This window comes from Hylobates moloch, unplaced genomic scaffold, assembly GCF_009828535.3.
Source record: "Hylobates moloch isolate HMO894 unplaced genomic scaffold, HMol_V3 SCAFFOLD_12, whole genome shotgun sequence".
In the NCBI taxonomy this organism is placed as follows: Eukaryota; Metazoa; Chordata; class Mammalia; order Primates; family Hylobatidae; genus Hylobates; species Hylobates moloch.
Genome location: NW_026652287.1, coordinates 39,426,378 through 39,452,098, shown reverse-complemented (window position 1 = coordinate 39,452,098; position 25,721 = coordinate 39,426,378). Strand labels below are relative to the sequence as shown.

The 25,721-nt window shown below is 52.5% G+C and overlaps 2 protein-coding genes across 2 annotated transcripts; both read right to left on the bottom strand.

Moving 5' to 3' along the window:
* Positions 1-17: 17 nt before the first annotated feature.
* On the bottom strand, positions 18-6,469 carry ALKBH7 (alkB homolog 7). Its single transcript, XM_032169424.2, has 5 exons — positions 6,379-6,469; positions 1,926-2,400; positions 658-831; positions 445-569; positions 18-238 (listed from the first exon to the last, which is right to left on the bottom strand). Exons 2-5 carry the CDS (start codon positions 2,127-2,129, stop codon positions 76-78), a joined length of 666 nt encoding a protein of 221 aa, XP_032025315.1. The 5' UTR covers positions 2,130-2,400; positions 6,379-6,469; the 3' UTR covers positions 18-75.
* Positions 6,470-6,928: 459 nt separating this feature from the next.
* Positions 6,929-15,478, bottom strand: CLPP (caseinolytic mitochondrial matrix peptidase proteolytic subunit). The gene is made up of 6 exons (XM_032169422.2): positions 15,237-15,478; positions 15,068-15,139; positions 14,469-14,565; positions 12,379-12,566; positions 10,685-10,790; positions 6,929-7,295 (listed from the first exon to the last, which is right to left on the bottom strand). Exons 1-6 carry the CDS (start codon positions 15,432-15,434, stop codon positions 7,123-7,125), a joined length of 834 nt encoding a protein of 277 aa, XP_032025313.1. The 5' UTR covers positions 15,435-15,478; the 3' UTR covers positions 6,929-7,122.
* Positions 15,479-25,721: the final 10,243 nt, after the last annotated feature.

The following is a 25,721-nucleotide window of genomic DNA, read 5'->3' as shown; positions in this document are numbered from 1 at the left end:
CCACTGCAATGTCCCAGTTAGGCTGTCCATTCCCCAACTTTATTCACAAATCCAGTGTCTGTAGAAAGCTGCGGGTCAGCAGGCTGGGGGCGGCTGTCCAGACTCCCCTGGCCCCATGCCCTCAGGGAGGGAGCGGCAGATTACGGAGATGCGCCGGCCCCGGGGAATCCGGCGCTCCCCAAAGAAGGACTCTTCATCCCGAAGGATCTCATGGGAGAAGTCATAACGGGCTGAGCCCCTGCAGGAGGACACAGGCTGTGACTGGGTGCAAGGAGGGCAGCCCCTGCTCCAGGCAGACCTGGATTCCAGCCCCCTGCTGCCTCCCACACAGACCCTGGGGTAAAGGCTTCTTCGGGGAGGGCTGGATTGAGGGAAGGTACCCAGGGCACAGGGTGGGCGGATGGCACATTCTTGGAGGGGTGAGTGCTGCCTGGCTGGAGGTACCTAAGGATGTAGAGGGAGCCCGGCTCCAGCAAGAGTTCCAGCCACTCCCCCGGCTCCTGGGTGTGCACCAGCCGCATAATGCTGGGAGACAGGAGAGACAGGCCAGCGATGGTGGCCCCGCAGAACTGCAAAAGGGGCGTGGGGATGGGTCAGGCTCTGGCCGGGCCTGCCTACCCCCTGGCTGGGAGTGCCAAGGCACCGGCCTCTGCCCACCTTGATGCTGTCCACGTGGGGCTTGATGTAGCCGCGGGCTTCCAGGTCCAGCACGTGCACGGAGGAGAGCAGGGTCTGGCCGGGGCCAAAGGCGGCCGCCTGCACGCGCTGCAGGATGGCCCGGCTGGCTTCTGACCAGCGCGACTTCTCTGTCTCTCGGAAGCCGTGGATGGCCTGCACAGAGAGCTCGGTTAAGCCTGGGAGCTCCCAGAGAGAACAAGGAAACTGAGGCATGAAGGGGCAGAAAACGGCAAGGGGCTGATTTCCCTATGTGACTCTTGACCCTGCCCTCAACTCAAACTCCCCTAGCCCCTCAACCACGGCCCTACCTAGGTGTGACCTCAGTCCTCAGTACTCACCCTGAGGCTACAATTCCAGGTCCCCAATGCTGGCCCGGCCCCAGTATTCAATTGTCTGAGTCTCCCTACAACTTCACCCCACGCAAGTGTCCTGTCTCTGTCTCTCAACATCATCTGGCTCCACATCCGTTTCCGCCCCCTAACCTTGGTCCCAGATCGCAAAAGTGCTCTCCCTGACCCCAAGGTCCTCATCCCCCAGGTCCCGCCCCTCCCACAGCCAGAGTTTCAGCCCAGCCCCCACCATACCCCGGCTCCCAAATCCCTGCAATAACTACCGACCCCAAAAAGGCCCTGCCCCATCCCAGCATGTGTCTCCCCTATCTCCGCCCCCAGCGTGGTTCTGCCCTCTCTAAACTCGACTTCCCCGTCCCCCCAACCCATCCCAGCGCTTGACTCCTCGGACCCCGCCCCAAGCTTGGCCCCGCCCAATCCATGCGCTCGACGACCTGACCACGCCCCAATCCCAGCCGCCACGCTCTTCTGCACTGTAACTGCTCCCAGCGTAATCGCACCCCAACCCTACTCCTAACTCCCTGGCCCCACCCCCACGCTCGACTGCGCTGTAACTGCCCCCCAACGTGGCCGCGCCCCATCCCAGCACTGGTCCCCACTGTCCCCGCCCCCAGAGTGCCCCCGCCCCATCCCTGCGCCGGTCTCCTTTGTCCCCGCCCCAGCGTGGCCCCGCCCTATCCCAGCGCCAGACCTCCTGGCCCCCCCACCCCAGCACCGTAGCCCCGCCCCCACGCTAAACGGTACCGTAACCGCCCCCAGTGTGGCCCTGCCCGGTCCCGGCGCTCGTCTCCTCTGTCCCCGCTCCAAATCCCCGCTGTAGGTACCGCCCCCAGCGTGTTCTCGCCCCATCTGGTGCTCCACGTCCCCAGGCCGCGCCCCCGGCGCTGCCCGTCTCACCGCGTCCCAGTGATCGTATTCGTAGCGGCGGCGGCGCAGCTCGGGCTCCAGTTCTCGGCTCAGCGTCTCCTCCTCTGCCGTGCTCAGGAAGCCAGGCCGCACCACGGCCGCGTCCCGCAGGCGGCTCAGCACGGAAGGGCCCGAGCCTCGCACCCAGCTGGGCCCTGGCAGCGTCCGCAGCGCCAGCAGCCCAGTCCCGGTCATATCCCCGGAGCGAGGTCATGAGAGAGGGCAGGGTTGGGGAACGCCCCCGCCAAAAGCCATTGGCGGTACCTGCGCCAGGCCCCTCCAGCGATGGACTTCCCTCAGAGTCCCGCCTCTCGCTCATAGCTATTGGTTGCTGCTAGACTCACCTTCACAGGCTATTGGCCCTCTTCCAGAACTCGCCTCCTCTCTTGAGCTTATTAGGCACCACCTCCCGCCTGGTTTACACCACTGGCGGAGTCGCAAGTCCGTCTGCAGCTTAGCACCGCCTCTTTAATCATTACAGAGAAAACGTACAACCTAGGGGTTGCTTGGCCAAGACTTCATAAGGGGATATGGGCAGTATCTGGTCTGAAGTGGGGAACTCAGGGGGACTGGGGCCAAGGCCACGGTTATGGAGTCGACTAGGGCTAGAGGTTAAGGGCAGAGTACAGTCAGGCTGAGATAAGGGTCCGGGGTCAGGGGACTGACGTCAAGGCCACGATTATGTGTGTGGTGAGACCAGCTATCCAGAGTTAGGGCTTATGGTCAAAGGTTAAAGCGAGGCATCATTCATTTCCCGGTCTCCGTATTACTATTACTTTAGGTTTGAAAATGGCATTGTCTTTTTGATTCCTCGGCCGGGCGTGGTGGCTCACGCCTGTAATCCCAGCACTTTGGGAGGCCGAGGCGGGTGGATCACCTGAGGTCAGGAGTTCGAGACCAGCCTGGCCAACATGGTGAAAACCCGTCTCTACTGAAAATACAAAAAATGAGCCGAGAGTGGTGGTGTGCGCCTGTAATCCCAGCGACTCAGGAGGCTGAGGCAGGAGAATTGCTTGAACCCAGGAGGCGGAGGTTGCAGTGAACAGAGATCCCACCACTGCACTCCAGCCTGGGCGACACAGCAAAACACTGTCTCAAAAAAAATAAAAGAGTCATTGTATTTTACAAATGCAAACTGAAAAAAAATATATTTACAGAAAAAAGATCTCTGGGATTTGCTTCCACATAAATCCAGGCTGTGGGGGCAGGGAGGGGGCGGGTAGGGAAGAATCACATTCGACCGTGAATTAATTGTTGAATTGGTGTGATAAGTACGTGGGGTCTCATTACCCTGTTTTCTCTACTTTTGTTTATATTTGATTATTTTTATTTATTTATTTTTGAGTCAGAGTCTCACTCTGTCGCCCAAGCTGGAGCACAGTGGCACGATCTCAGGCCCTGGAGATTTGCAACCTCTGCCTCCTGGGTTTAAGTGATTCTCATGCCTCAGCCTCCCCAGTAGCTGGGATTACAGGCACCGAACCATCATGCCCAGCTTTTTTGTTTTAGAGACCGAATTTCACTCTTGTCGCTCAGGCTGGAGTGCAATGGTGCGGTCTTGGCTCACTGCAACCTCTGCCTTCCAGGTTCAAGCTATTCTCCTGCCTCAGCCTCCCGAATAGCTGGGACTAACCGGAAGCTGCCACTACACCCGGTTAATTTTTGAATTTTTTTTTTTTTTTTTTTTTTTGACACAGAGTCTTGCTCTGTTACCCAGGCTGAAGTGCAATGGCGGGATCTTGGCTCACTGCAAGCTCTGCCTCCCGGGTTCACGCCATTCTCCTGCCTCAGCCTCCCGAGTAGCTGGGACTACAGGCGCCTGCCACCATGCCCGGCTAATTTTTTGTATTTTTAGTACAGACAGGGTTTCACCACATTGGCCAGGCTGATCTCAAACTCCCGCCTGCCTCAGCCTCCCAAAGTGCTGGGATTACAGGCGTGAGCCACCATGCCCGGCCTATATTTTATTATTTCCTCCCTCTATTGCCCAGGCTGGAGTGCAAGGGCACGATCATAGCTCACTGCAGCCTGGAACTCATGGGCTCAGGTGATCCTCTCCCCTCAGCCTCTCAAAGCTCTGGGTACTTTTGTAAGTATTTTAAATGTCCATAATGCAAACTGCAACACTAACTGCTGAGCATAGCCCGCCCCCCGCCCAAATGCTTGAATTTTGAAAAATATTGACCCCATTTCTCCGTCCAGCTACATCTGCCCCCCCACCCTCTGCTCCCCTTGATAGTGTAATTCCTCAAAAGACTTGTCTATGTATGATATGTTTCCTCCTATTCTTTCTGGATCCACTCCAGCCTGGCTTTTGGCTCCCACAGCACCAGAAATGCCCTGATTTAAGGCCACCAGTGACATCCACAACGCCGAATCCAATAGCCAGGTCTCAGTCTGACTGTTAATGAGCCTACATGCTGATGCCGCCTACATTTTGTTTTTTTGTTTGTTTGTTTGTTTTTTTTTTTTTTGAGACAGAGTCTCGCTGTCGCCCAGGCTGGAGTGCAGTGGCGCGATCTCGGCTCACTGCAGGCTCCGCCCCCCTGGGGTTCACGCCATTCTCCTGCCTCAGCCTCCAGAGTAGCTGGGACTACAAGCGCCCGCCACCTCGCCCGGCTAATTTTTTGTATTTTTAGTAGAGACGGGGTTTCACTGTGTTAGCCAGGATGGTCTCGATCTCCTGACCTCGTGATCCGCCCGCCTCAGCCTCCCAAAGTGCTGGGATTACAGGCGTGAGCCACCGCGCCCGGCTATTTTGTTTTTTTTGAGACGGAGTCTCGCTTTGTCGCCGAGGCTTGAGTGCAGTGGCGCGATCCCCGCTCCCTGCAAGCTCCGCTTCCCGGGTTCACGCCATTCTCCCGCCTCAGCCTCCCGAGTAGCTGGGACTACAGGCGCCTGCCACCACGCCCAGCTAATTTTTTGTATTTCTAGTAGAGACGGGATTTCACCGTGTTAGCCAGGATGGTCTCGATCTCCTGATCTCGTGATCTGCCCGCCTCGGCCTCCCAGAGTGCTGGGATTACAGGCGTGAGTCACCGTGCCCGGCCGATGCCACCTACATTTTTATTTCAACCTGTTGACCCTGATGTCGAGGGACATATCAAACACCAGGTATAATATATCCAAAATCAACTCCTGATCCCTCCCCAAGACTGTTCCTTTTCCTACACTTCCTATCTCAGGTGACAGGTATCCATCTTCCTGCACTGGGCCATCAGCTCAGAGTTTCTGGAAACTGCTCTGTCACATCCCACCTAGCCAGAACCTGGCTTTTTCTCACCACTCGGCCAGGGCTGCCATCAGCTTTCATCTGGATTACTCCAGCTCTCCTAACTGCTCTCGTTTCTGCTCATAGTGCACTCCTCAGGAGTCATAGTCATCCTTATTTTCCTTCCTCTTCTCAAAACCCTCCACGGTTCACCTCCCTCCTTTTATTTTTTTTATTTTTATTTTTTATTTTTATTTTTTTTTGAGACGGAGTCTCGCTCTGTCGCCCAGGCTGGAGTGCAGTGGCGCAATCTCGGCTCACTGCAAGCTCCGCCTCCCGGGTTCACACCATTCTCCTGCCTCAGCCTCCTGAGTAGCTGGGACTACAGGCGCCCGCCACCTCGCCCGGCTAATTTTTTGTATTTTTAGTAGAGACGGGGTTTCAGCGTGGTCTCGATCTCCTGACCTCGTGATCCGCCCGCCTCGGCCTCCCAAAGTGCTGAGATTACAAGCGTGAGCCACCGCGCCCGGCCAACCTCCCTCCTTTTAGATGTCAGGCCTTTTATGATCTATTCTCCTCAATCACCTCCACTTTTTTTTTTTTTTCGGAGACAGAATCTCACTTTGTTGCCCAGGCTGGAGTGCAGTGGTGTGATCTTGGCTCACTGCAACCTCTGCCTCCCGGGTTCAAGTGCACCACCATGCCTGGCTAATTTTCTACTTTTTTTTTTTTTTTTTTTGAGACGGAGTCTCGCTCTGTCACCCAGGCTGGAGTGCAGTGGCGCGATCTCGGCTCACTGCAAGCTCCGCCTCCCGGGTTCACGCCATTCTCCTGCCTCAGCCTCTCCGAGTAGCTGGGACTACAGGCGCCCGCCACCACGCCCAGCTAATTTTTTGTATTTTTAGTAGAGACGGGGTTTCACCGTGGTCTCGATCTCCTGACCTCGTGATCTGCCCGCCTCGGCCTCCCAAATTGCTGGGATTACAAGCGTGAGCCACCGCGCCCGGCCTCACCTCTACTTTTTGATCTCATCTCTTCCACCTTCCCTCAGCCACGGGCCTCCTCATAGGTCCTCTCACATGCCAGGTAGTCCTGCCACAGGGCCTTTGCACTGGCTGTGCCCTCTGCCTGGACACAGCCTCCATCCCTCACTTCCTTTGAGGCTTTGCTCAAACACCACCTTTTCAGTGAGGGCTTCCCTGATTACCCCATAGAAAACTGTAACACGCTCACCCTCATACTTGCATGCCACCTTTCCTTTTTTTGAGACAGTCTTGCTCTGTTGCCCAGGCTGGAGGGCAGTGGCGTGATCCTGCTCACTGCAACCTCCACCTCCTAAGTTCAAGTCATTCTTCAGCCTCCGGAGTAGGTGGGATTAGAGGTGCACCACGCCCGGCTAATTTTGATATTTTTAGTAGAGACGGGGTTTCACCATGTTAGCCAGGATGGTCTCGATCTCCTGACGTCGTGATCTGCCCGCCTCAGGCTCCCAAAGTGTTGGGATTACAGGCGTGAGCCACTGCACCTGGCCTGTTTGTTTTCTTTTCTTTTTTTTTTTTTTTGATAACTGTCTACTGCCACAAGAATGGAGCTCTTTTGAGGAGGGTTTCTTGTGTCTTCTTCACAGAAGAACACTGCCTGGAATATAGGATATGATCAGGAGAATCTGCTGAAAGAAGACATGGCTTGCCTCTTGGGGTCAGGACAAAAGCAGAAGGGGCCTGTGAAACACAGATGTGTACATGCTGTCGTGGTGCAGAAGGGAGGGTGTCCCAGACGCAGAGCAAAGACCACAAAGATTTAATTTAAAATCACAGTGTCTCAGCTGGAATGCCCCGTCCATAGGGGGCACCCTTGCAAATTAAAAGTTCCTCAAGGGGCCCCTCCAGGCCCAGCAACAAGTGGTGAGCAGGGCCCAGCTGCGGGTTTGGCAGGCCTCTGGCCCCTCCACATGATTCTGGAGAGGAGGCCCAGCTCTCAGGTGCTAGCTGGGACAGGTTCTGCCGCCGGCACTGCTTCTACAGGCTCCTTCTGCACCAGCGTGGGCTCATCCTCACCATCCTGGGGAGGGTGGACCAGAACCTTGTCTAAGATGCCGAACTCCTGGGCCTCCATGGGGCTCATGTAGCGGTCCCTCTCCATGGCGGACTCTGGTGGGGAAGCAGGAGGTGAGACACATTAGGGTAAGAGCAGAGACCCGGGGCCAGGTCTGGGTCCTGTTTTGGCCTGAATGTTCGTGCCCACCACCCCAAGTTCATATGTTGAAGCCCCAACCCCCAGTGGGATGGGGTTTGGAGATGGGGTCCTTGGGAAGTCATTAGGAGAGATGGGGTCAGGGGCCCCCTGATGGGATTAGTGGCCTTATAAGAGGAGACACCATTGCACTTGCTCTCTTTCCACCATGTGAAGACAGAGCGAGAAGGTGGCCGTCTGCAAGCCAGGAAGAGAGCCCTCACCAAGAACCGAATCAGCTGGCACCCTGACCTTGGACTTCCCAGCCCCCAGAACTGTGAGAAATAAATCTCTGTTGAGGTCTGTGGTGTTTTGTTAAGCAGCTCAAGCTGACTCAGACATGTCCTCATTCTGCAGTGCCTCAGTTTCCCCTAGGTATCAGTAAAATACCAATTTCAATTTTGTTTTTTAAAAAATTGTTATTGGGCCAGGCATGGTGGCTCACACTTGTAATCCCAGCACTTTGGGAGGCAGAGGTGGGTGGATCACTTGAGGCCAGGAGTTTGGCCTCATGTTTCACCATTGGCCTTCAAAGTTTCACCATGGCCAACATGCTGAAACCCTGTCTCTACTAAAAATACAAAAATGAGCCAGGTGCAGTGGCACATGCCTGTAATCCCAGCTACTAGGGAGGCTGAGGTATGAGAATCACTTAAACCTGGGAGGTGGAGGTTGCAGTGAGCTGAGATTGCACCACTGTACTCCAGCCTGGGCAACAAAGCGAGACTCCACTAAAAACAAAAATTATTATTGATGTATAATATACACCCAGGAAAGGGCATGATTCGTAAATGTCTGGTGGGATGCATTTTTAGACTGAACATGCCCTACAGGACCAGCACCCAGACCAAGAGATGAAATATTGCCAGCACCCCTGAAACCCCACTTGGGCCCATGACAGTCACTAACCCTTGCCACCCCCTCCTCATGCCCCAAAGCAACCACTCCTCTAACAGCATAAATTAGCTCTGCTTGTTTTTATAGTTTAAATAAATGGAATCACAGAGTGTTTATTCTTCTTTCATGCAACATATTTGCAAGATTCATCTGTGATGCTGTGGAACATTCACTTTTTTTTTTTTTTTTTTGAGACACGGTCTCACTCTGTCGCCCAGGGTGGAGTGCAGTGGTACAATCTCAGCTCACTGCAACCTTCGCCTTTCAGGTTCAAGCGATTGTCATGCCTCAGCCTCCTGAGTAGCTGCGATTACAGGCGCGTGCCACCACACCTGGCTAATTTTTGTATTTGTAGTAGAGACGGGGTTTCACCATGTTGGTCAGGCTAGTCTTGAACTCCTGACCTCGTGATCTGCCCGCCTCGGCCTCCCAAAGTGCTGGGATTACAGGCGTGAGCCATGGTGCCCAGCTAAATTTTTTTTTTCTTTTCTATGAAATGGGGTTTCACTATATTGCCCAGGCTGGTCTTGAACTCCTGAACTCAAGTGATCCTCCCACTTCAGCCTCCCAACGTGCTGGGATTACACGTGTGAGCCACTGCACCTGGCCTCATTTTTTGATTTTAATAAAATTATGGCTGGGCATGGTGGCTCATACTTGTAATCCCAGAACTTTGGGAGGCTGAGGCAGCTGGATCACTTGAGCTCACAAGTTTGAGACCAGCCTGGGCAACATGGTGAAACCACGTCTCTACAAAAAATACAAAAAATTAGCCAGGCATGGTAGTGCATCCCTGTAGTCCCAGCTACTTAGGAGGCTGAGGCAGGAGAATTGCTTGAGCCTGGGAGGCAGAGGTTGCAATGAGCCGAGATCATGCCACTGCATTCCAACCTGAGTGACAGAGTCAGACCTTGTCTCAAAAAAAAAAAAAAATTAGCTCACTGTAACCTCAAATTCTTATATTCCACAGATCCTTCTGCCTCAGCCTCCTGAGTAGCTGGGGACAAAAGGCATGAGCCACTACGCCTGGCTAATTTTTTAATTTTCTTTTTGAGACGAAGTCTCGCTCTTGTCTCCCAGGCTGGGGTGCGATGGGGCAATCTTGGCTCACTGCAACCTCCGCCTCCCGAGTTCAAGCGATTCTCCCGCCTCAGCCCCCAGAGGAGCTGGGATTATAGGCGCCTGCCACCAGACCGGGCTAATTGTAGTATTTTTAGTTGGGACGGGGTTTCACCATGTTGGCCAGACTGGTCTAGAACTCCTGACCTCAGGTGATCCATCTGCCTTGGCCTCCCAAAGTGCTGGGATTACAGGCGTGAGCCACATTTTCTTTTTTTTTTTTTTTTTTTTTTTTTGAGACGGATCTCGCTCTGTCACCCTGGCTGCAGTGCATGGCACATGGCGTCACGGCAAGCTCCGCTTCACCGTGGTCTCGATCTCCTGACCTTGTGATCCGCCCACCTCGGCCTCCCAAAGTGCTGGGATTACAAGCGTGAGCCACCACGCCCGGCCATAATTTTCTATGGAAACGGGGTCTCCCTATGTTGCCCAGGCTGGACTCGAACTCCTGGGCTCAAGTGATCCTCCTACCTCGGCCTCCCAAAGTGCTGGGATTACAAATGTGTGCCACCACACCTGGCTGGTTTTTTTTGTTTTTTTGTTTTTTTTTTGAGACAGTCTTGCTCTGTCACCCAGGCTGGAATGCAGTGGTGCGATCTCAGCTCACTGAAACCTCCACCTCCCAGGTTCAAGCGATTCTCGTGCCTCAGCCTCCAGAGCAGTGGGGATTACAGGCACCCACCACCATGGTTGGCTAATTTTTATATTTTTAGTAGAGATGGGGTTTCGCTATGTTGCCCAGGCTGGTGTTGAACTCCTGGCCTCAAGTGATCCACCTGCCTTGGCATCCTATAGTGCTGGGATTACAGGCGTGAGCCACCACGCCCAGCAATATTTTTAAAGGGCTTAGAACAATGTTTCTTGGCTGCAGGCAATTCTGCCCACCAGGGAACACTTGGTCATGTATGGAGACATTTCTGGTTGTCACAGTTGGAGGAGAGTACTGGCGTGGAGTGGATGGAGGCCAGGGATGCTGCCACACATCCTGCAGTGCCCGGGTTAGGAGTGCAGTGGCGCGATCTCAGCTCACTGCAACCTCCACCTCCCGGGTTCATGCAATTCTCCTGCCTCAGCCTCCCGAGTAGCTGGATTACAAGTACACCATTTTTAGTATTTTTAGTAGAGATGGGATTTCACCATGTTGGCCAGGCTGACCTCTGGGATGGTCCCCCCATCGCAGAGAATGATCCAGCCCTGAAAGTCCGCAGGGACCAGGTGGAGAAGCCCTGGCTTAGAACAACACCTGGTCCGTCTGTGCACAGACCAGGATGAAATGAAGGAGGGTGCTCACCGATCACCTGCAGGCTCTGTTTGGTGTGCTTGGCATAGATGTTATAGAGCTGCTTCTTGAGCTTCATGATCTCCTCTGCCTGGATGGCAATGTCTGTGGCTTGGCCCTGAGGGACATCCAAGGGGAGTGAGTGGGTAAAGGTTGGCATCAGTGTCAGCCCCTCACAGGGAGGCTGGAGGTGGCACTCAGGAGCCCTCCCTGGGCTTTGGGCTTCCGGTTTGAGGCTGGTGGGCTGGGGTTGTGTAAATGCCCCGATACCTGCTTCAGTCTTGCCACTACCAGGAAGGCTTTCTGAGTGGATTAAGTATATGTTCTTATTTTCTGCATCTGAAGCCTTGCAGACTGGGAGGAACAGCGTCTCTCTGTCTCAGCATTAGCTAAGCCTTTTTTTTTTTTTTTTAAGAGATGGGGTCTTGCTATGTTGCCCAGATTGGTCTCAAACTCCCGGCCTCAAGTGATCCTCCCGTCTCGGCCTCCCAAAGTGCTGGGATTACAGGCGTGAGCCACTACACCTGACCGCCTTTTTTTTTTTTTTTTTTGAGACAGGGTCTTCCTCTGTTGCTGGGGCTGGAATGCAGTGGTGCAAGACAGCTCATTGCAGCCTTGACCTCTCAGGCTCAAGCAGTCCTCCCACCTCAGCCTCCTGAGTAGCTGGGACCAGAGGCAAGCATAACCACGCCTGAGTCATTTTTTAATTTTTGGTAGAGATGGGGTCTCACCATTGCCCAGGCTGGTCTTAAACTCTTGGCCTCAAGTGATCCTCCTGCCTTGGCCTCCCAAAGTGCTGGGATTACAGATGTGAGCCACTGTGCCCAGCTGAAGCTAATTCTTAAGAGAGAGCAAACAACTCCTCAGTGCACTTTCTTTTTTTCCCTTTGTTGTTTTGAGACAGAGTCTTGCTCTCTCATCCAGGCTTGAGTGCAGTGGGGCAATCTCAGCTCACCGCAACTTCCACCTCCTGGGTTCAAGTGATTCTCCTATCTCAGCCTCCCAAAACAGATGGGATTATGTATTTTTAGTAGAGACGCGGTTTCATCATGTTGGCCAGGCTGGTTTCGAATTCCTGACCTCAAATGATACACCTGCTCCGGTTTCCCAAAGTGTGGAGATTTACAGGCGTGAGCCACCACACCTGGCCTTTTTTTTTTTTCTTTAATAGAGACGAGGTCTCATTATGTTCCCCTGGCTGGCCTCGAACTCCTGAGCTCAAGTGATCCTCCTGCCTCTGTCTCCCAAAGTGCTAGGATTACAGGCTTGAGCCTCCACATTCAGCCCAGCCTGCATATTTTAAGACATCCACTCCCAGCTGGGCGCAGTGGCTCACACCTGTAATCCCAGCACTTTGGGAGGCTGAGGCAGGCGGATCACGAGGTAAGGAGATGGAGACCATCCTGGCTAACATGGTGAAACCCCGTCTCTACTAAAAATACAAAAAAGTAGCCGGGCGTGTTGGCGGGCGCCTGGAGTCCCAGCTACTCAGGAGGCTGAGGCAGGAAAATGGCATGGACCCGGGAGGCGGAGCTTGCAGTGAGCCGAGATCGCACCAGTGCACTCCAGCCTGGGCGACAGAGCAAGACTCCGTCTCAAAAAAAAAAAAAAAGACATCCCCTCCCACACCTGACTTCCACCCAGTCAGTCCTTCTGTCTAGACCCTGTCCTGTTTCCCAACAGCAGCTCGCGTGTCTGGCACTCACCCGGGCACCTCCTGAGGGCTGGTGGATCATGATACGGGAGTTGGGGAGCGAGTGGCGCATGCCCGGGGTGCCAGCGGCGAGAAGCAGGGAGCCCATGCTGGCGGCCTGGCCCACGCACCAGGTGCAGATCGGGTTGAGGATGTACTGCATCGTGTCATAGATGGCCAGGCCCGCGGTCACCACACCACCTGTGGGCGGGGGAGCAAGTGAGGGGCTGGACCAGCTCCCCCCAACCCTTTCCCTATTCCATCTCCTAACCCTGGGGAGGGTGGAACAGATGCAGCCCCCCTCCTTTTTTGAAAATTAAGATGGCCGGGTGCAGTGGCTCACACCTGTAATCCCAGCACTTTCGGAGGCCGAGGCGGGTGGATCACGAGGTCAGGAGATCGAGACTATCCTGGCTAACATGGTGAAACCCCGTCTCTACTAAATATACAAAAAATTAGCTGAGCGTGGTGGCAGGTGCCTGTAGTCCCAGCTACTTGGGAGGCTGAGGCAGGAGAATGGCGTGAACCCGAGACGCGGAGCTTGCAGTGAGCTGAGATAGCACCACTGCACTCCAGCCTGGGCGACAGAGCCAGGCTCCGTCTCAAAAAAAAATTAAGACTGGGTTTCACTGGTTTCACTATGTTGCCCAGGCTGATCTCGAACTCCTGGGCTCAAGCAATCCTCCCAAAGTGTTGGGATTACAGGTGTGAGCCACCACGCCCAGCCAGAAGCAGCTTTTTTTTTTTGTTTTTTGAGACGGAGTCTCGCTGTGTCGCCCAGCCTGGAGTGCAGTGGCACGGTCTCGGCTCACTGCAACCTCCACCTCCCGGGTTCATGCAATTCTCCTGCCTCAGCCTCCCGAGTAGCTGGATTACAAGTACACCACCACGCCTGGCTAATTTTTGTATTTTTAGTAGAGATTGGGATTTCACCACATTGGCCAGGCTGCTCTCAAACTCTTGACCTCAAGTGATCAGCCCACTTTGGCCTCCCAAAGTGCTGGACTTACAAGCGTGAGCCACTGCATCCGGCCTAGGAGCAGCTCTTTAAAGCAGGGTTCACAAACACAAATGCTTCCAGGGGTTGGGAGGTGACAAAAACAGGTGACACGGACCAGGTGCGGGCAAAAGGCAGAGCGCTTGCTTTACAGTCAGCTGACTCTTGCCACATGTGCCAGTGGACCCACGGGACCAGATCTACTAAATTTCCAAGAGAAACTAGAAATCAGGCCAGGCATGGTGGCTCATGCCTGTAATCCCAGCACTTTGGGAGCCTGAGGTGGGTGGATCACTTGAGGTCAGGAGTTCAAGACCAGCCTGAATAACATGGTGAAACATCATCTCTACTAAATACAAAAAATTAGACGGGCATGGTGGCACATGCCTGTAATTCCCAGCTACTTGGGAGGCTGAAGCTGGAGAACTGCTTGAACAGGAGGCAGAGGTTGCAGTGAGCCGAGATTGTGACACTGCACTCCAGCCTGGATGACAGAACGAGACTCCGTCTCAATAATTAAAAAAAAGCCTCCATCATAAGTGCTCAATCAAAATTGATTACTTTTTTTGGGGAAGGGGAAAAAAATCTACCAATTATTATTTTTGAGATGTGCTCACTACAGCCTCAACCTCCTGGGCTCAAGTGATCCTTCTTCCTCAGCCTCCCGAGTTGCTGGGACTACAGGCACGCGCCACATTGCCCGGCTAATCTTTGTACTTTTTTTGTAGAGATGGGGTCTCACTATGTTACCCAGGCTGGTCTTGAACTACTGAGCTCAAGCAATCCGCCCGCCTCAGCCTTCCAAAGTGTTGGGATTACCGGTGTGAGCCACCGTGCCCGGCCTAAAATCTACCAATTTTTAAATGTCAGCCAGGTCAGGTTGGCAGAACAGTATGTGCAGAATCAAAGAGGCCACATCCTGACTTGTGAACCGAGGCTCAAAAGCCAGCAACAGGCACTTTTTGGCGGTTTCAAGCCACTTCTGGAACTCTGACGCTCTGCACCCTTTCCCAGAGACAGAACATCCCTGACCCAGGATTCTGGTCCCCTGAGTCACCTGTGTGCCCTGACGAGTGCCCCTGGCACCCAGGAAAGCCCCTGCTCACCAGGGCTGTTGATGTACATGTGGATGGGCTTCTTGTTGCTCTCGGATTGCAGGAAGAGGAGCTGTGCGATAACAAGGCTGGCAACGCTGTCATCGATCTGCAGGTGGAGAGGGCAGGGGTGTCCCCAGATTCGGGGTAGGGAGAGAGTTTTAAGGGAGGCTGGGGATGGGTCAGGGAACCAGGAAGGAGGACCAGGGCCCAAGTAAAAGGGGTGGGGAAGAATTTAGGACCCAGAAGGGGATGGGGAGAGAGTAGTGGAGAGGACCCAGGGGGTTTGGAGCACAGGAAGGGAGTCAGGGGGCTCAGGACACAGGAAAGGAAGGGGTCAGAATGGCTGGGGAGAGTCTTGGGCCTAGGAATGAGGGGAGCGGTGCCAGGTGTCAGGAAGGCAGTCGGAGATTAAGAGGCGAGGAGCAGAGAAGGGGTGAGGAGCGGGTGGGGGGACCGGGAGCCAGGAGGGGAGTCAGAAGGGGAGGGAAGGGGGTTAGAAGGGGAGCGGAGCCTGGGGGAAGAGTCTGGGGCCAAGGAAGGAGGGGCGCAGGGGGTCTGGGCAGGCGCTTGGGAGAGTCCTGGGGAGGGTCCCGGCGCGGGGCGCTCACCGGGCCCATGACGCACACGATGCGCTCCCGCAGCAGCCGCGAGTAGATGTCATAGGCGCGCTCGCCGCGACCCTGGGAGTAGAAAGATAGAGGTGAGGAGTTGGGGGCAGCCAGCCGATCCCCACCCAGCCCAGAGTCCCCGAGCCGTGTCCCCGCCCGGTCGCCGTACGGTCTGCTCCACCACGATGGGAATGAGCGGGAGAGCCCGGGCCGCCGTCGCGTGCAGGCTCCGCTGCAGGGCCAGGCCGTTCTGGGGTGTCCGCTGCGGCGGCCGCTGCGCTGGAAAGTGAGCGGCAAGGCGAGGCCCCAGCGCGGGGTACCTGCATGACGCCACCCGGGCCCCCCCCACCAATATTCCGGGCCACATCCCTCCGCACGCCCCGGTCGGCTTCCGTCCGATGGTGGAACTACAACTTCCGGCGTGCTTTGCGCCTGGGAGCGCGCTCGCTAGGCCACCCACTTCCGGGAGTCTGGGCTGGCGCCATTAAGGGTAGGGCGGGGATAGGGGCGGAGCCTGAAAGGGAGGAGCCAGTGAAGTAAATTGAGTGGGCGGGGCTGGAGAAGTTTTAAAGTCTCCAGTTCGAGTCCCCTTACCGACCAGTTCGTCTTCGTTTTCTTTTTTTTTTTTTTTTTTTGAGACAGAGTCTTGCTCTGTCACCCAGGCTGGAGGCACGATCTTGGGTCACTGCAACCTCTACCTTCTGGGTTCAAGCCATTCTCCTGGCTCAGCTGCCCCAGTAGCTGGGATTACAAATGCACACCACTGCACCTGGCTAATTTTGGTATTTTTAGTAGAGATGGGGTTTCACCTTGGCCAGGCTGGTCTTGAACTCCTGACCTCGTGATCTTCCCACCTCGGCCTCCCAAAGTGCTGGGATTACAGGCGTGAGCCACTGCACCCGGCCTTGTCTTCGTTTTCTACTGTTTCTGCTTTATTTTATTTATTTTTATTTTTTTGAGACAGAATCTCACTGTGTGGCCTGGGCTGGAGTGCAGTGGCGCCATTCTAGCTCAATGCAGCCTCAAATTTCTGGACCCAAGCGACCCTCCCTCCCACCTTGCTCTCCGGAGTAGCTGGGACTACAGTTGTGCGCTACCACATCTGGGAAATATATATATATATTTTGTAGAGATGGGGTCTTACTATGTCGCCCAGGCTGGTCTCAAACTCCTGGCCTCAAGTGATCCTCCCACCTTGGCCTCCCAAAGTGCTGGGACTACAGGCGTGAGCCACCACATCCCACTTATTCCTTATTTTGAAAATAGCTGCAGGGCCAGGCATGGTGGCTCATGCCTGTAATCCTAGCACTTTGGGAGGCTGAGGTGGGCGGATCACGAGGTCAGGAGATCGAAACCATCCTGGCTAACACGGTGAAACCCCCTCTCTACTAAAAATACAAAAAATTAGCCGGGCAAGGTGATGGGCACCTGTAGTCCCAGCTACTGAGGCAGGAGAATGGTGTGAACCCGGGAGGTGGAGCTTGCAGTGAGCTGAGATGGTGCCACTGCACTCCAGCCTGGGCGACAGAGCCAGACTCCATCTCAAAAAAAAAAAAAAAAAAAGCTGCAGTGTTCCTGCAGCTCATCTTGTAAGAGGGATCCCAGAGAGGACTTAGCCTGGGTCTTGGCCTTGAAGAGCTTCCGGCCTGGTGTGGCCGACTTCTACTGAGACCTCCTCATTCATTTTTTGGCCACCTGTGGAGTAGAGTGTGGGAGCCCAGAGAAGGGTGTTGTGGATTCTGCCTGGAGATCAGACTGGAAAGCATTCCTAGGAGAAACGGGTATTGGAATTGGGCTTTGCAGGATAAGTAGGAGTTTGTTAGCTGGGGGAAGGCATTTCCAGCAGAGGAAAAAGAATGGGCAAAAGGGTGGAAGTAGGAAGATTACTGGTAATGTTGGGACTTCTCTTTTTTGCCACACCTTCTCAAGCCAGATTCTTTTTTTTTTTTTTTTTGGAGACGGAGTCTTGCTCTGTCCCCCAGGCTGGAGTGCAGTGGCGCATCTCGGCTCACTGCAAGCTCCGCCTCCCGGGTTCACGCCATTCTCCTGCCTCAGCCTCCCGAGTAGCTGGGACTACAGGCGCCCGCCACCATGCCCGGCTAATTTTTTTGTATTTTTAGTAGAGACGGGGTTTCACCGTGTTAGCCAGGATGGTCTCGATCTCCTGACCTCGTGATCCGCCCGCCTCGGCCTCCCAAAGTGCTGGGATTACAGGATTGAGCCACCGCGCCCGGCCCAGATTCTTTTTCATCATTCAGTTCAATGTCACTATCTAAGAGGTGCTCACTACTTCATCCCCAAAGTCTAGAATAGTGCCTGACACACAGTAGGTGCTCATTAAATACACATTGAACGAAGAGATGAAGAGGTGATAAAGGAGGTAGGTAAAGGGCTTTGGAGGCATCTGCAGAGTGGGGATAATGATTACCTATCTCCTAGATTTGTGCAGAAGGTCCTCAGAAAGTGTCCAAAAATGTGTAAAAAGTGCTCAGTTTGAATGATTTATTGCTGTGTTAGATCAGGGACCATGGAAGTCTGAGAAGTCCTCAGGTCCTCCCACATAGGGGTCTACTTGAAGTGTTATTTTTTTTATTTTTATTTTTTCCCAGGCAGTCCTTCGAATCACAGCAGATTCAGGCGAGGTGTTGTGGTGGCTCACGCCTGTAATCCCAGCACTTTTGGAGCCCAAGACATGTGGATCACCTAAGGACAGGAGTTCGAGACCAGCCTGACCAACACAGTGAAACTCCGTCTCTATTAAAAATACAAAATTATCTCGGCATGGTGGCGCATGCCTGTAATCCCAGCTACTTGGGAGGCTGAGTCAGGAGAATCACTTGAACCCAGGAGGCAGAGGTTGCGGCGAGCCGAGATCACACCGCTGCACTCCAGCCTGGGCAACAAGAGCAAAACTCTATCTCAAAAAAAAAAAAAAAAAAAAGGAATCACAGCAGATTCAGAGAGACTCCTGAAGTGGATTTTGATGTATAAGGAGTTTACCAAGCAGTAAGTGGTAGACTCTTTTTTTGTTTTGAGTCAGGATCTCACTCTGTCACCCAGGCTGGAGCACAGTGGTGTGATCAGAGCTCACTGCAGCCTTAAACCTCTGGGCTCAAGCTATCCTCCCACCTCAGCCTCTCAAGTAGCTAGGACTAGAGGTGCATGTCACTACATCTGGCTAATTTTAAAATTTTTTGTAGAGACAGGGTCTCCCTATGTTGCCCAGGCTGGTCTTGAACTCCTGGACTTAAGTGATCCTCCTGCCTCAGCCTCCCAAATTGCTGGCATTACAGACATGAACCATCATGCCCAGCTGGACTCTTTTTTTTTTTTTTCTTTTTTGAGACGGAGTTTTGCTTTTGTTGCCCAGGCTGGAGTGCAATGGCACGATCTCGGCTCACCACAACCTCCGCCTCCCAGGTTCAAGCGATTCTCCTGCCTCAGCCTCCTGAGTAGCTGGGATTACAGGTGCCCACCCCCACGCCCAGCTAATTTTGTATTTTAAGTAGAGATGGGGTTTCTCCATGTTGGTCAGGCTAGTCTCGAACTCGCGACCTCAGGTGATCCACCCACCTCAGCCTCCCAAAGTGCTGGGATTACAGGCGTGAGCCACTGCGCCCAGCCACTGGACTCTTTTTTTTTGAGACGGAGTCTCGCCCTGTCGCCCAGTCTGGAGTGCGGTGGCGTGGTCTCGGCTCACTGCAAGCTCCGCCTCCCAGGTTCACGCCATTCTCCTGCCTCGGCCTCCCAAGTAGCTGGGACACTGGACTCTTAAACTTGATGCTGGGTACCCTACATAAGAATAATTTTGTGCCCTCTGTAACCTCGAGGGGCCTGCAGTCTGATGGGGAGATAGAAGGGGACATAGACGCTCCCAGTTTTGTAGAATCAGGAGTAAGACAGACGGAGGGAGCTGAAGGTGACAGAGTTAGGAGAATGCCTTGCAGGTCCGCAAAGCAGAAAGCCCACATGGCAGCCAGCGCTGGCAGGCAGGGCCTCACGGTGGAGAGCCGGCATTTGGGCTCAGAGGGTGTTGGCCAGAGGTCTGGAATCTTACTTTTATTTCCAGCTGAGATTGAGGAGGTAGGAGGGCAGCCGCTGTCCCAGTTTCTGCTGTGAGTCAGGTGGGTGGCCCTGCCCGGCCAGTTGCCCCAGGGCCGCAGCTCCTGCCCCCGCCCTGGGGAGAAGGGCCAGGACAGCAGCTGCCACCAGCCCTGCAGCCACTCCTCCACTCCTCCACTCCTCCGGACGCTGCCCTGCACCCCCTGCCCACCTAGCCTCTGACGTGGGGTGGCAAGGTCCTTTTAGATGCCCTCCCTGTCTCCCTTTGTTTAATCAGCTTCACTTCTCCCCATTGCAACTGCTTTTCACCTTCTTCATTGTTAATAGCTCCCTAACAGGTGCTCCAGTATCACCCATGTCACTGTGACCTACTGTCTCTTCTTCACTTTTCACTCTAAGAGACCCCTGAAAAAGCTAATTTTTTTTTTTTTTTCTGAGACGGGGTCTCACTCTGTCATCCAGGCTGGAGTGCAGTGAAGCGATCTCAGCTCACTGCGGCCTCCGCCTCTTGGGTTCAAGCGATTCTCGGGCCTCAATCTCCTGAGTAGCTGGCACCCACCACCACGCCCAGCTAAGTTTTGTATTTTTTTTTTTTTTTTTTGAGACGGAGTCTCGCTCTGTCACCCAGGCTGGAGTGCAGTGGCACGATCTCAGCTCACTGCAAGCTCCGCCTCTCGGGTTCACGCCATTCTCCCGCCTCAGCCTCTCCGAGTAGCTGGGACTACAGGCGCCCGCCACCACGCCCGGCTAATTTTTTGTATTTTTAGTAGAGACGGGGTTTCACCGTGGTCTCGATCTCCTGACCTCGTGATCCGCCCGCCTCGGCCTCCCAAAGTGCTGGGATTACAAGCGTGAGCCACCGCGCCCGGCAAGTTTTGTATTTTTAGTAGAGATGGGGTTTCACCATGTTGGCCAGGCTGGTCTAGAACTCCTGACCTCAAGTGATCCACCTGCCTCGGCCTCCTAAAGTCCTCAGATTACAGGTGTGAGCCACCGCGCTCGGCTGAGAAAGCTAAATTGAACCACGGTTCCCCGTCCCTGCTGCTGACCCCCCTTATCTCCTTCCCTACCCTGGTCTGCTTTTCATACCCCAAACACACGAAGCTCAATCCAGCCACAAAGCCTTTGCTTTACTCTGCTTGGAGTCAAGCCAGGCAGAGTGGCTCACGGCTGTAATCCCAGTACTTTGGGAGGCGGAGGCGGGTGGCTCACCTGAGGTCAGGAGTTCAAGACCAGCCTGACCAACATGGTGAAACCCCGTCTCAACTAAAAATACAAAAATTAGCCAGGCATGGTGGCCTGTGCCTGTAGTCCCAGCTACTTGGGAGACCGAGGCAGGAGAATCGCTTGAACCCGGGAGGCAGAAGTTGCAGCGAGCCAAGATTACACCATTGCACTCCAGCCTGGGCGACAGAGCGAGACTCCATCTCAAAAAAAAAAAGTCTCAGCTCAAATGTCATCCCTGAGAGAAGCCTTCCCTGAACACCTTTGCTAATATCCCAGGCACTCTAGAACATTTGCCTTGTTTAATTTTCATCTTGGTGTGACTTTCATCATAAACAATTGCATTAATTCATTTGTTTATTTTTCTATTGTCTGCAGAACATTCTGCTATCTTGTTCGGCTCTGGTGCATAGCTCACTGCAGCCTCAAACTTCTGGACTCAGGTGAATCCTCCGAACCTCAGTCTACCAAGTAGCTGGGACCACAGGCACACGCCAACAGGGCCTGCTAATGTTTTTAAAGTTTTTGTTGTAGAGACAAGGTATTGATATGTTGCTGAGGCTGGTCTCAAATTCCTGAGCTTGAGCAATCCTCCTGCCTTGGCCTCCCAAAGTGCTGGGATTACAGGCGTGAGCCACTGCACTCAGCCCATTAAACCTTTTTGATTAGGGCTCACAAGGAGAAACATATCTAATATAGTGTCTGGGTACACAAAAATACAAAAGTCTTATAAAATGAAACTTATTATTTAAGCAATGTCCTTTGATATTTTCTATTCTATTTGATCCTATTCTATTGCATTTTACTTAAAGTAGGGTTTTTCAACTTTGGCACGATTGAAAATCTGAGTTGGAGATTATTTGAGAGTACAAAAGGCCACCCAGGCCACGGTAGGGTGCTGAGCAGCATCTCTGGCCTCCATCCACTGGATAACAGAAGAACCCCACCCCTACCCCCATCAATTAAAAAAAATGACCCCTAACAATAAAAAGTGTCTCAGACATTGCCAAATATCCTCCAGGGGGCAGAGTCGCTCCCAGCTGAGAATCACTATTTATTTATTTATTTACTTATTTATTTTATTTTATTTTATTTTTTTTGAGATGGTCTCTCACTCTGTTGTCCAGGCTGGGGTGCAGTGGTGTGATCTTGGCTCACTGCAGCCTCCACCTCCTGGGTTCAAGTGATTCTTCTGCCTCAAACTCCTGAGTAGCTGGGACTACAGGCATGCACCACAATGCCTGGCTAATTTTTGTATTTTTAGTAGAGATGGGGTTTCACCGTGTTGGCCAGGCTGGTCTCGAACTCCTGACCTCAGGTGATTCACCCACCTCGGCCTCCCAAAGTGCTGAGATTACAGGTGTGAGCCATCACAGCTGGCCTGAGAACCATGATTTATTTTATTTTATTTCATTTATTTTATTTTATTTTATTTATTTTATTCTATTCTATTCTATTCTATTCTATTCTATTTTATTTTATTTTATTTTATTTTATCTTATTTTATCTTATTTTAGAGACAGGGTTTCACTCTTGTTGCCTAGGCCAGAGTACAATGGTGTGATCTGAGCTCACTGCCACCTCTCCCTTGCAGGTTCAAGTGATTCTCCTGCCTCAGCCTCCCAAGTAGCTGGGATTACATGCACGTGCCACCACGCCAGGCTAATTTTGTATTTTTAGTAGAGATGGGGTTTCACCATGTTGGTCAAGCTGGTCTCGAACTCCTGACCTCAGGTGATCCACCTGCCTCTGCCTCCCAAAGTGCTGGGATTACAGGTGTGAGCCACCATGCCCAGCCAAGAACCACGACTTAAATTAAAGTGGATAGTGATCTGAAATAGAAGAAAAAAAAGCAACTTTATTTATTTATTTTTATTTTGTAGAGGCAGAGTCTCACTATGCTGTCCAGGCTGGTTTCAAATTCCTGGACCCAAGCAACCCTCTTACCTCGGCCTCCCAAAGCGCTGAGATGTCGACAGAGGGAAGGAGTTGAAGGTGAGTTTGTCTTCTTTTTTTTTTGAAGTAGAGTCTTGCTTTGTCACTCAGACTAGAGTACAGTAGTGTGAACATGGCTCACTGCAGCCTTGACCTCCTGGGTTCAAGCAATCCTCCCACCTTAGCTTGCCAAGCAGCTGAGACTACAGGCACAAGCCACCACGCCCAGCTAATTTTTGTTTTTGTTTTTATAGAGACAGAATTTGTCTTATGTTGTCCAAGCTGGTGTTGAACTCATGGCCTCAAATGATCCTCACGCCTGCCTCGGCCTCTTGGTGCTGGAATTACAGGTGTGAGCCACCACACCAGGACTCCATAAATATTTAATGTGTTGTTTTCATTCCTCCAAACCTTGTTCAGTGAGTTCTGAATGAATGAGTATTTTGGCCCTTGGCTCCAAATCAACCTGCCCTACTGGTTTTTGGTTATCACTCCATGATCAGAGAGAAGCTGTCATCACTGTTACCTTCTCTGGAATGAATGCAAATGGGCCTATTGAAATGATAGAAATTGAAAATTAGGAAAAGAAAAGGAAACTCTCAGTGCTGAAGAGGCTGTGGATGAAATGCTGGATGTGCCAATAAATGGCTCATGAACATTGCTACAGCTTCTCTGGGAACAAAGTTGACACCAAGTTTCAAATTCACAGAACCCACTTCTAGTTATTTGTTTTTAGGAAATGATCAAAGGTGTGTATCTGTGCACTAAGATTTGACCCCAAAGTAGCTTATGGCAGAGCTGTTCATACACCTGTGTTTCAGTTAGTTAATGCTGTGTAACAAACCACCCCTAAACTTAGGAGTTTGAAACAACCACAGCTTATCATTTCTCATAATTTGAGAATCTGGATGGGGCTCAGCTAGGATTTTCTGGGGCTGGAATATCCACAAGTGGAACATTCTCCACTCACATATCTGGAGCCCAAGTGAGTCATCTCTCTCTCCACATGGCTGCTTGGGCTCCCTCACGGTATGGTGGTCTTTATTCCCCATATGGCAACTGACTTCAGAGAGAGTTAGCAAAAGCTACTTGTCTTCTTAAATGCTTGGCTTGGAAGTCACATGGTAGCTCTTCTGCCACATTCCATTGGTCAGAGCAAGTCACATGGCCCAACCCAAATTCAAGGGGAAGAGGAGATGAAACAGACTCGGTGGAGTGGCAGGGGCATAACAGGATGGAAAATGATGGCGGCTGTCTCTGGAGATAGTCTATCATGCCCACGTTAGCAAAGAATTGCAAATAAATGCCTTGTAAGAGGGGACTACTTAAATGGCTTGAATTTTTTTTTTTTTTTTTTTGAGACGGAATCTTGCCCGGGCACCCAGGCTGGAGTGTAGTGGTGCAATCTCGACTCACTGCAAGCTCCACCACCCGGGTTCACACCATTCTCCTGCCTCAGCCTCCCGAGTAGCTGGGACTATAGGCGTCCACCACCATGCCTGGCTAATTTTTTGTATGTTTAGTAGAGACAGGGTTTCACTGTGTTAGCCAGGATGGTCGCGATCTCCTGACGTAGTTATCCACCTGCCTTGGCCTCCCAAAGTGCTGGGATTACAGGCGTGAGCCACTATGCCCGGCCTAATGGCTTAAATTTTAAAATTATTTTATTATTTAATTTTTGGAGACAGCATCTCACTCTGTCACCCAGGCTGGAGTGCAGTAGCCCAATAACAGCTCAGTGCAGTCTTGACCTCCCAGACTCAAGCGATCTTCCTGCGTCAGCCTCCTGAGTAGCTGGGACCACATGTGCATGCAATACACCTGGCTAATTTTTTTTTTTGGTAAGGGCCAGGTCTTGCTATGTTGTCCAGGCAGAACTCAAACTCCTGATCTCAAACGATCTTCCTGCCTCGGCCTTTCAAAGTGCTGGGATTACAGGCATGAGCCACCACGCCTGGTCAAATTTTAAACCAAATTATCAAGTATCCATATTATGGAATATAACTCTTATTTATTTATTATTATTATTTTTTTATTTTCTGAGACGGAGTTTCACTCTTTTTGCCCAGGCTGGAATGCAATGGCGCGATCTCGGCTCACTGCAACCCCCACCTCCTGGGTTCAAGTGATTCTCCTGCCTCAGACTCCTGCGTAGCTGGGACAACAGGTGCCCGCCACCATGCCCGGCTAATTTTTTGTATTTTTAGTAGAGACGGGGCTTCATTATGTTGGTCAGGATGGTATCGATCTCTTGACCTCGTGATCTGCCTGCTTCAGCCTCCCAAAGTGCTGGGATTACAGGCGTGAGCCACCGCGCCCGGCCCATAACTCATATTTATTGAGTGCCGTCACTGGTTTAATTATATAGTTAGGTGTGACTGTGAGGGAGAGAAATACCAATGACTCTGGCGAGATAGACATGTCTTTCTCTCCCAGTCCGTCTGGAGGTTGGCATCCAGAGTTGGTGATTCTGTCACACGAAGTCTCTATTGGCTAGGATCTGCTCACATGGCCACACCTGGCTGCAGAGGAGCTGGGAAATTGGTTTATTTATTCCATTGATATTTACTGAGCATTTACTATGTACACAGCATTGGGGTACAGCTCCTGTTGTTTTTATTCATATAAAACAAAGCAAACAAATGCAAAGAAAAACAGAGCACAATCCCCGCTTTCATGGAGTGTTCCTTCTGCAGCACCCACATCCTCTTTTTTTCTTTTCCTTCCTTCCTTCCTTCCTTCATTCCTTTCTTCCTTCCTTCCCTCCCTCGCTCCTTCCTTCCTTCCTTCCCTCGCTCCTTCCTTCCTTCCTTCTTTCCTTCCTTCCCTCGCTCCTTCCTTCCTTCCTTCCCTCCCTCCCTCCTTCCTTCCTTCCTTTTCTCTTCTTTTATTTTTTTCTTTTTTGTTGAGATGGAGTCTTGCTCCGTCGCCCAGGCTGGAGTGCAGTGGCACGATCTCGGCTCACTGCAACCTCTGCCTCCCAGGTTCAAGCGATTCTCCTGCCTCAGCCTCCCAAGTACCTGGGATTACAGGCATGCGCCACCATGCCCAGCTACTTTTTTATATTTTTAGTTGAGACGGGGTTTCACCATGTTGGCCAGGATGGTCTTGATCTCTTGACCTTGTGATCCACCTGCCTCGGCCTCCCAAAGTGCTGGGATTACAGGCATGAGCCACCACGCCCGGACCCTTCCCTCCCCTCCCCTCTCCTTCCCTTCCCTTCTTTCCTTTTTCTTTTGACACAGGGCAGGGTCTCACTTTGTCGCCCAGGCTGGAGTGTGGTAGTGCAATCATGGCTCACTGCAGCCTCAAACTCCTGGGCTCAAGCAATCTTCCTGCCTTAGCCTCCAGAATAGCTGGGACCACAGGCATGCACCACTGCACTGGGCTACTTTTTGTATTTTTGGTAGAGAAGAGGTCTTGCTATGTTGCC